This window comes from Oncorhynchus kisutch, linkage group LG16 (assembly GCF_002021735.2).
Source record: "Oncorhynchus kisutch isolate 150728-3 linkage group LG16, Okis_V2, whole genome shotgun sequence".
In the NCBI taxonomy this organism is placed as follows: domain Eukaryota; kingdom Metazoa; phylum Chordata; class Actinopteri; order Salmoniformes; family Salmonidae; genus Oncorhynchus; species Oncorhynchus kisutch.
This window is the reverse complement of record NC_034189.2, coordinates 26,296,096-26,305,553: the sequence shown is the minus strand read 5'-3', so window position 1 is coordinate 26,305,553 and position 9,458 is coordinate 26,296,096. Positions and strand designations below refer to the sequence as shown.

The following is a 9,458-nucleotide window of genomic DNA, read 5'->3' as shown; positions in this document are numbered from 1 at the left end:
ATCTTATTATCCATGTATTTTAGGCAGTCAGTCCTCGGAGTCAGTGCAGTACAAGTTGAGTCCCTTCCCTATATGTACACTGAAAATCAGTAGTTAGCTTGTTCTTTAAAAAAATAGTATTTTTTCAATGATAGATAACTTTGCTCATGATGCGCACCCCTCAAAATAATACAAAAGTGCACTGGACTTGAAAAAAATGATACAGATGTAACCATGTGCCATTTAATGTATTATCTGACCAGCATGAGTGCTCCCAAATCAAAATTCCATGTGCATTCCATAGGTCACGTTTATAAGGGAGTGTTATTTTTTTTATCAAGATGAGGAAAAGTTTTGCCGGTTGGGAACCACTGGTTTAGACAAATCACCTTAGTCAAACTATAGATCTAACGAGCATCACTATCTTCACCAACATAGTCCTGTACAGAGCTCAATGTCCCTCAAGAACAGGAGTCTCAAACTCATTTTCTTCAGGGGCCACATTCTGTCTTCGATGAGGTCCAGAGGGCCACACCACAAATGTAATATTACCTTGCTGTGTAATTCTGCAATAACAGTACTCCTGTATCAATCCGTTATGAAATGTTTGACCCTACCTGACTGACAAGCTTTCATTTCAGTGACTGAGTGGGCAGGATACAGTGAATACGTATGTGTGATTACCTAATATATGGTGTTGAAAAGCTACCACCTTGAGAAATAAAGTAACCAATGACATTAATATTACGAGAAATCATATTACGCTGTCATTAAATGCCTCGCTATCACAAAATAGCCAATTATCTTGCTACTATGAGAAAGTTATTACAATGCAAGTCAACTTTAAATGAAATAAAAAATATCATTTTTATGGCCCGGGAATCATAACGTTGTTCCAAAATGTGTGTTCTTAGAACATGATACACTGTGGCTACGGCAACTCCTGTCCAACAAGGAGTGGTGGAACATTGTCATTCTTTCTTTCCTTCTTTCTTGCCACACTTGGTGACTTGTGATGGGTCGTACTGATATTACACACTGAAACCCGTACATTTGTGGCTGTTCCCCGATGAACCCGCTGATGTACTTTCAGGTTGCCGCTTTCAGTGAATCTCCTATCGCACATTTTACACTGGTAAGGTTTCTCTCCTGTATGAATTCGCATATGTCTGCTAAGGTCGCTGTGGGACGTGAAGCATTTGTCGCACTGTGTGCAGGAGAACGGCCGCTCACCCGTGTGGATCCGCCGATGTATTGTGAGATCGTAACATCTTCTAAACCTCTTCCCACAATGCTCACAGCTTTTGGGGCGTTCATCCGTGTGTGTTCGTGAGTGTACCAACAAGGCACCTGAAGTACTAAAACTCTTTCCACAAACGGTACATAAGAACGGCTTCTCACCTCTATGCCACCGGAGGTGACCTATCAGTATTTGATGTTGAATAAATCCCTTCCCACATATAGAACAGACAAAAGGTCGCTCCCCGGTGTGGGTGCGTACATGTGATTGTAAAGTTCCTGCAGACCTAAAGCCTCTGCCACAATGTGAGCAAACATATGGCCTTTCTCCAGTGTGAACTCGATGGTGTTGTTTTAGAGCCACCTTTGTTTTGTATCTCTTCTCACACTGGTCACAATGGAAGGGCTTCACCTCAGAGTGAACGGTTTCATGTCGTCTCAGTTCATATGAACATTTGTGACCCTTCCCACACTGGGAGCAGATGTACCTGTTCTTCCTGGTCTTCTTGGCCGAGGAGCTTTCGGTCTCACTGACAGGCAGGACGTTGTTCTCAGCTCCAGCTTCTCCAGAGTCCACGATCCCACTGTCCTCCTTTGGATGGTTCTTCTTGATGTGCTTCTGAAGGGTGAGCCATCTCCTGTTGGAGAACTGGCACTGTGAGCAGGAAAAGCCCTGGGACTGGGGGGGCTTGGCTTTAGCTTGTCCTGCAGGTAGAAAACACAGGAGGGTGAAATAAGGACTGGTGAGTTCAAAGTTCCATTGCAGATTGTTGTCAGTAGCCGATGTGGCGATAATATAAAGATTTAGATTTTATTCATGCAGAAATCTGTGCAATTATACTGCACTAAATAGACCAAAACTAGTGGAGCTGTGCATTAAGAAATGCTTCAAATAAAAGTGACTAATGACTAGGGCTGTGGCGGTCACAAAATTGTCAGCTGATGATTGTCAAGTAAATAAAGTCTTATTAATCCATGTAATATAGCCTACACCTTCACAATAAATGCATGATTTATTTTAGACAGGTCTAAAGAAACATGATATGAAGAAAATGTAGTCTATTTCAGAAGAACAGAATAGCATACCGAGTTGTCGTTAGGTCCTGATGTGGCTAAGCTATTAGGATATTCCTTCACATTATAAGCGCAGTAATGCGCACATGGTAGTACGCTACAAGCGCGAATGTTGCATTAGCAGGAACACACCATCAAAAGTGACTGCAAATGAAATTATGCATGTACTGATTTTATTATAAAAATGCATTTTTAAATGGTGAAAATTATCTTCCCCAAATTTGAAACTCACGTGCTGCTTCTGTCTGCCAGTTAGGGTCAGTTAAGTGATAGGCTAATATTGTCACCCATCAGAATATTCTTGATTTAATCTTGTCTTCACATATAATAAATAATATATGTGTGAAATTTGTTTTGATTTAGAATGGACCATTATCATGCACCTGTATCGAAAAAGCACATGTCATCTATGCACTTAAATAGCAAATGGAGGACGCTTTTCGCGTGGTTCATTTTCATCCCAGCCAGTGAAGAATGGCTGCTCTTGTTGTAAATATATGCAATTGGCTTTATATTAGGAAAGTGGAGAAATAAAAATAGTAGGCCTAACCTATAGAAAGCTGATGGGATCCTCCTCTTTTTAGTAGAGGCCATCAACTCTATTTTCTTGAGCAATTACATAGCCTATAGAAATGTTGAGCAACATGAGCTCATGGAGTGTTTGATTAGATTTGCATTGATGTCAGGGTGATTAGAGGGATAATAGAGTGCTGAGTACAAGGCAGATAGCAAGTTTGGTAGGCTACTAATGACCAGCAGCAGCATCAGAGCTTGGAGAAGCCTAATTACCGTGACTAAGCGGTCACGTGGAACCTTCATGACTCGTGACAGCCGATGTGGCGGTAATACGGTCACCGCAACAGCCCTACTACTGACCCCACTCTACTACTGGACAAAGTAATCAACTTCACCAACTCAGTTCAACAGTGTATGGATGTATGCAATGTATTCCGCCCTGAATTTCCTTACCATTGATGGCCACTAATGATGGCTGTTTCTGCTGCCCAGAATTCCCAGAGGATTCCCCAGCCTCTTCCAGTCTTTCAGCGCCCTCATCACTTCCCTCACTGGCATCTTGGTCCTCCCCACTGACTTCTTGCTGTCCCTCCTCGCCACTCTCCTGTTCTTTCAGTCCTTCAGCCTCTTCCTTCTCTCCCTTTCTCCTCACATCGCTCTCATTCTTCACCATGCCTTCTTCTATGCCTCTTTTGGTATGTTTAGACTTCAGTGAGGGAGCGAGGAAGGACAACGTGGACAGGATGTTATCAGAGTCATAGAACAAAAAATCTGGAAGAGAAACCACGTTTACATCCACAGTTTTTATGCAAGTCATACCATATATAAAATCAGGACAGCTCTTTTTTATAAAGGACATAGATCATTTGTTTGTTTGACATGGGAGTTTTTGGTGCAATGTATTATGGGAGAAATGTCTTTATGCACAAAAATGTATATAGTAACCACCAAATCGAAGTAAACTTGGTCATGTGATATGATGTGTGGTCTTCCCACTACAACTCGGGAAACCATGCAGTTTATTAAGCAACTTATTAAATTAATTAACTTCACAGGGTGATGAAAATGCTCAGTGCTGAGCTTGATGCTCCTTTCCAATAAATATAGGTGGTGACATGGTCGATGTTAAGCTGCCATTAAACAAATATTCCTTGCTCTTAAGCATAATATTCTCATGTAGACTAGCCTACCTGCACCTGCGAGCTGTTGTCTGGCACATTTGTGACAAAACTATCGGTGATGTTGAAAATGCAATGGAAACACATTTAACTTTAGATGTTTAATCGGTACATGAAAACCAAAAGTATAGTGTGTGTGCACTGCATCATCACCCAATGACTTGTATATCCGCATTAACAGTTTGGTGGAAACACCACATTTTCTTCATGCAGATTTTTGAATATTGACATGAAAATCTGTCGCCAATTGGATGGAAAACTAGCCAGAGAGAGAATCCAAATAATTCCACATTCTCTTTCAGGAGAATCCCCTACAGGTATTTCACCCAGAGGTTAACAAGTTCAAATAGATCACCTGAGGGATCCTAACCTTTTTTTAGGTGCCCCAGATTTCTATGATGCTGCAGCAGTGTTTTCAGATGCTCAGGATCAGAGAAAGACTGCTGACACTCTTCCAGGTCAGTAGGGGTCAGGTTGAGAATGGATGCTGTCTGAGAGGGAGAGAAGAATAAGTATGTCTGCAGAACAGAGAAAAGTGCTGTCCAATCCCACATGACCCCTAGCCCCTACCCAGTTGACACTTATCGATGTTTATTCATTCATGGAATAGGGTCCTTTAAAATGAAAATAAATCCTACATTTTAAGCAAGTGTACAAATGAACGTCAACATGTTTTAGATGATCTAATAGGATGGAGATGGAGTAAGTACCTGTGTAAAGCTGGGCACTGGCATCATCTCCTCCAGTCTGTCAAAGAACTGCCACACCAGTATCTGTAGCGCTGTGTCATACCTAGTGCTGTACTGTACAGGGAACACCTCCTTTAACACAGAAGTAGAAGGAAGAGTCATGTGGTTTTAGCCAAGGCATATGTAGAAATGTAATCATATTCAATATTTGCCATGAAGTCATACTATTAAAGTCATACTTTAATGCAGGGAAACCAATCAGTTCTACCCAATTTCGAACAACATGTTAAATGTGCAACCAGAGGGAAAATAATTCTAGATCACCTGTACTCCACACACAGAGACATGTACAAAGCTCTCCCTCACCCTCCATTTGGTAAATCAGACCACAATTCTATCCTCCTGATTACTGCGTACAATAAAAAAAATTATAGCAGGAAGCACCAGTGACTCGGTCTGTAAAAAAGTGGTCAGATGAAGCAGATGCTAAACTACAGGACTGTTTTGCTATCACAGACTGGAACATGTTCCGGGATTCTTCCGATGGCATTGAGGAGTACACCACATCAGTCACTGGATTTATCAATTAGTGCATCGAGGACGTCGTCCCCACAGTGACTGTACGTACCTACCCCAACCAGAGGCCATGGATTACAGGCAACATTCGCACTGAGTTAAAGGGTAGAGCTGACGCTTTCAAGGTGCGGGACTCTAACCCAGAAGCTTATAAGAACTCCTGCTATGCCCTGCGGCAAACCATCAAACAGGCAAAGCGTCAATACAGGACAAAGATTGAATCGTACTACACCGGCTTTGACGCTCGCCTTATGTGGCAGGACCTGCAAGCTATTACAGACTACAAAAGGAAGCACAGCCGCGAGCTGCCCAGTGACACGAGCCTACCAGACGAGCTAAATCACTTCTATGCTTGCTTCGAGACAAGCAACCCTGAGGCATGCATGAGAGCATCAGCTGTTCCAGACGACTGTGTGATCACGCTCTCCGTAGCCGATGTGAGTAAGACCTTTAAACAGGTCAACATTCACAAGGCTGCAGGGCCAGACGGATTACCAGGACGTGTGCTCCGGGCATGTGCTGACCAACTGGCAGGTGCCTTCACTGACATTTTCAACATGTCCCTGATTGTGTCTGTAATACCAACATGTTTCAAGCCGACCACCATAGTCCCTGTGCCTAAGAACACCAGGGCAACCTGCCTAAATGACTACAGACCTGTAGCACTCACGTCCGTAGCCATGAAGTGCTTTGAAAGGCTGGTAATAGCTCAACATCATTATCCCAGAAACCCTAGACCCACTATAATTTGCATACCGCCCAAACAGGTCCACAGATGATGCAATCTCTATTGCACTCCACACTGCCCTTTCCCACCTGGACAAAAGGAACACCTATGTGAGAATGCTATTCATTGACTACAGTTCAGCGTTCAACATCATTAGTACCCTCAAAGCTCATCACTGAGCTAAGGATCCTGGGATAAACACCTCCCTCTGCAACTGGATCCTGGATTTCCTGACGGGCTGCCCCCAGGTGGTGAGGGTAGGTACCAACACATCTGCCATGCTGATCCCCAACACTGGACCCTCCCAGGGGTGCGCGCTCAGTCCCCTCCTGTTCTCCCTCGACTGCATGGCCAGGCACAACTCCAACACCATCATTAAGTTTGCAGACGACACAACAGTGGTAGGCCTGATCACCGACAACGACGAGACACCCTATAGGAAGGAGGTCAGAGACCTGGCCGTGTGGTGCCAGAATAACAACCTATCTCTCAACGTAACCAAGACAAAGGAGATGATTGTGGACTAGAGGAAAAGGAGGACAGAGCACGCCCCCATTCTCATCGACAGGGCTGTAACGGAGCAGGTTGAGAGCTGTAAGTTCCTTGGTGTCCACATCACCAACAAACTAGAATGGTCCAAACACACCAAGATAGTCGTGAAGAGGGCACGACAAAGCCTATTCCCCCTCAGGAAACGAGAAAGACTTGGCATGGGTCCTGAGATCCTCAAAAGGTTCTACAGCTGCAACATCGAGTGCATACTGACTGATTGCATCACTGTCTGGTACGGTAATTGCTCGGCCTCTGACCACAAGGCACTACAGAGGGTAGTGCATACGGCCCAGTACATCACTAGGGCTAAGCTGCCTGCCATCCAGGACCTCTATACCAGACAGCGTCAGAGGAAGGCCCTAACAATTGTCAAAGAACCCAGCCACCTGTCATAGACTGTTCTCTCTACTACCGCATGGCAAGCGGTACCGGAGTGCCAAGTCTAGGACAAAAAGGCTTCTCAACAGTTTTTACCTACAAGCCATAAGACTCCAGAACAGGTAATCAAATGGCTACCTGGACTATTTGCATTGTGTGCAACCCCCCCCCCCCTCCCTCTGTTTATCATATATGCATAGTCACTTTAACTATACATTCATGTACATACTACCACAATTGGGCCTACCAACCACTGCTCCCGCACATTGGCTAACCGGGCTATCTGCATTGTGTCCCACCACCCACCAACCCCTCTTTTAAGCTACTGCTACTCTCTGTTCATCATATATGCATAGTCCCTTTAACCATATCTACATGTACATACTACCTCAATCAGCCTAACTAACCAGTGCCAGTATCTAGCCTCGCTACTGTATGTAGCCTCGCTACTGTTATTTTTCCCTATTTCTTTACTTATCTATTGTTCACCTAATACCTTTTTTGCACTGTTGGTTAGAGCCTGTAAGTAAGCATTTCACTGTAAGGTCTACACCCGTTGTATTCGGCGCACGTGACAAATAAACTTTAATTTGATTTGAAAGAGGGATTTATAACATAAAGATGTTAGCCATCTCACCTGAAAAAAATGTTCCCTCTTCATTGAGTCTTCTAGCAGAGTTTGGACCAGCTCCACAAAGTTATCCTTTGAGGACTCCACTTCCTTGTCTTCACTCTGAATATGTACATCACACACAAAACAACCATCTACAATGAGAACTAGGTAATGTAGACTTGCCATTACCAGACTGGTGTGTTTTACACATATTACAGGTTACTTACCCCTTTATGTGTTGTACATGAATGGATTCTGTCCAGGTGGGGCTGGATAGTTTTGTAGCCAGCTGGGTTAGACTCCACACCACGACACAATTCAAGAACCAGCTGACACAGAAGATGTATGCATTAATAACAGTTGCCTGAACAATTTATATACTGAGGAAACAGAGTCAAATATGTAACTGATCATGAGTGAACAGAAGATGAGTAAATTGTGATGAGAGCGATCTTCTGTCAGCATCCCTCGTCTCTGATTCAGAGGGGTTAGGTTAAACGCGATAGACACATCTCGGTTGAATACATTCAGTCGTGCAAATGACTAGGTAACCCCTTTCATCATACTTAAGTGGTAGACTTTTTTTTATGTTATTCTCCTGACCCCTACAGCGTACACCATTTCTAACTCTCAACACTTCCACCTGTCTCACCCTCGCTCTCAGTCCCAGGATGAGTTGGACCCTCTGCTTGAGCGTCAGGAGCTCCGGAACCATCTCTGTCACCAGAGTCACAAACTCCTCCAGCTTCCCATACTGCATCACGTTACGCTGCTGTGCCACTTGCCACATGGATGCAGACATCAGACGTAGTGGTGGCACCAGGAGACGCAGGGAGGATAGAGGGAGATGGGGACCTGTCACCAGAGGAGGAATTTAGACAGCTCATGTTAGTACACTCCACTGTTTTCATGTGGCATTTCAGTCTTTGTAAAACAAATTGGCTATGTGTTTGAATGTACAGTGTGAGTGTCAAGTCTCACGGGCAGCGTTTAGACAGGCAGCCCAATTCTGATCTTTTGCTCAACCACATCTTTTCAGATCTTTTGCAGAGCTCATCTGATTGGTCAAAACACCAATTAGTGAAACAAGATCAGAATTGGGCTGCCAGTCCTTGCACATTTTAGCTAACTATTGGTATTTGTCCAGCCGTTAGCTTACCAGAGTGGCAGAGTCAGGCTTGTCGACGTTACAGACAATAAAAACTATTAACATAACAATTCAACAAACCTGAAAATGTTGTAGGGTCCATTTCCCCATTCACTTGGGGAAACTTTCCAATTAGCTAGCAAGTGCGGCAAAGGGTGATTTTAAACGTTAGCTAGCTAATTATTCATTGCCAGCAAAACATCATCGACAGCTGGCCTGGCTAGTAAACAATGTGCATCCCTAAGTCATGGTTCGACTATTTTCTGAACTACTAGGCTCGGCTTGTCATAACCATTTTAACTAGCAGGTACATTTTTTATGCAACCAGAAATGTTTTGAAACGAGTCTCTGCAGCTTTCTTCAACACGCTCAATTTCTTCCGCATTATGTGAGTCACGTGGTATGCAGCAGAGCCAACCATTAGCTCCAGTGACCCCAACAAGGTGTATCATTTAAAGTATACCACTGGAGGGAGGCAGAAACCTATCAAATGAAAAACGGCGGTCCGTCTCAATTGTTCATCGTGACTTCCTCTCTTCAGCTTTTTGCCTCGCGTTTATCGTGTGAAGTTAGGTCATGTGGATATTTGTTTGTCATTTATGTTATTTTTTAACACCAGCAAAACATTCGTGTCGATAGATGCTTAGGGCACAACTGTGTTATTGAGGGGGCGATATAGAATAGGTAGCATTTTTGGGGGCCTCATCAAAAGATACCATGTACAACATACATTGACATGTTAATATGTCCAGGACGAGTTTGGTTTCCAACCCTTCATCGTAATCTATTT

The 9,458-nt window shown here is 43.6% G+C and overlaps 1 protein-coding gene across 1 annotated transcript; it reads right to left on the bottom strand.

Moving 5' to 3' along the window:
- Positions 1–208: 208 nt before the first annotated feature.
- On the bottom strand, positions 209–9,093 carry LOC109906548 (zinc finger protein 239). The gene is made up of 8 exons (XM_020504293.2): positions 8,750–9,093; positions 8,174–8,376; positions 7,749–7,850; positions 7,546–7,641; positions 4,697–4,807; positions 4,357–4,477; positions 3,262–3,579; positions 209–1,923 (listed from the first exon to the last, which is right to left on the bottom strand). The coding sequence occupies exons 1-8, from the start codon at positions 8,769–8,771 to the stop codon at positions 911–913; spliced, it is 1,986 nt and encodes a 661-aa protein (XP_020359882.1). The 5' UTR covers positions 8,772–9,093; the 3' UTR covers positions 209–910.
- Positions 9,094–9,458: the final 365 nt, after the last annotated feature.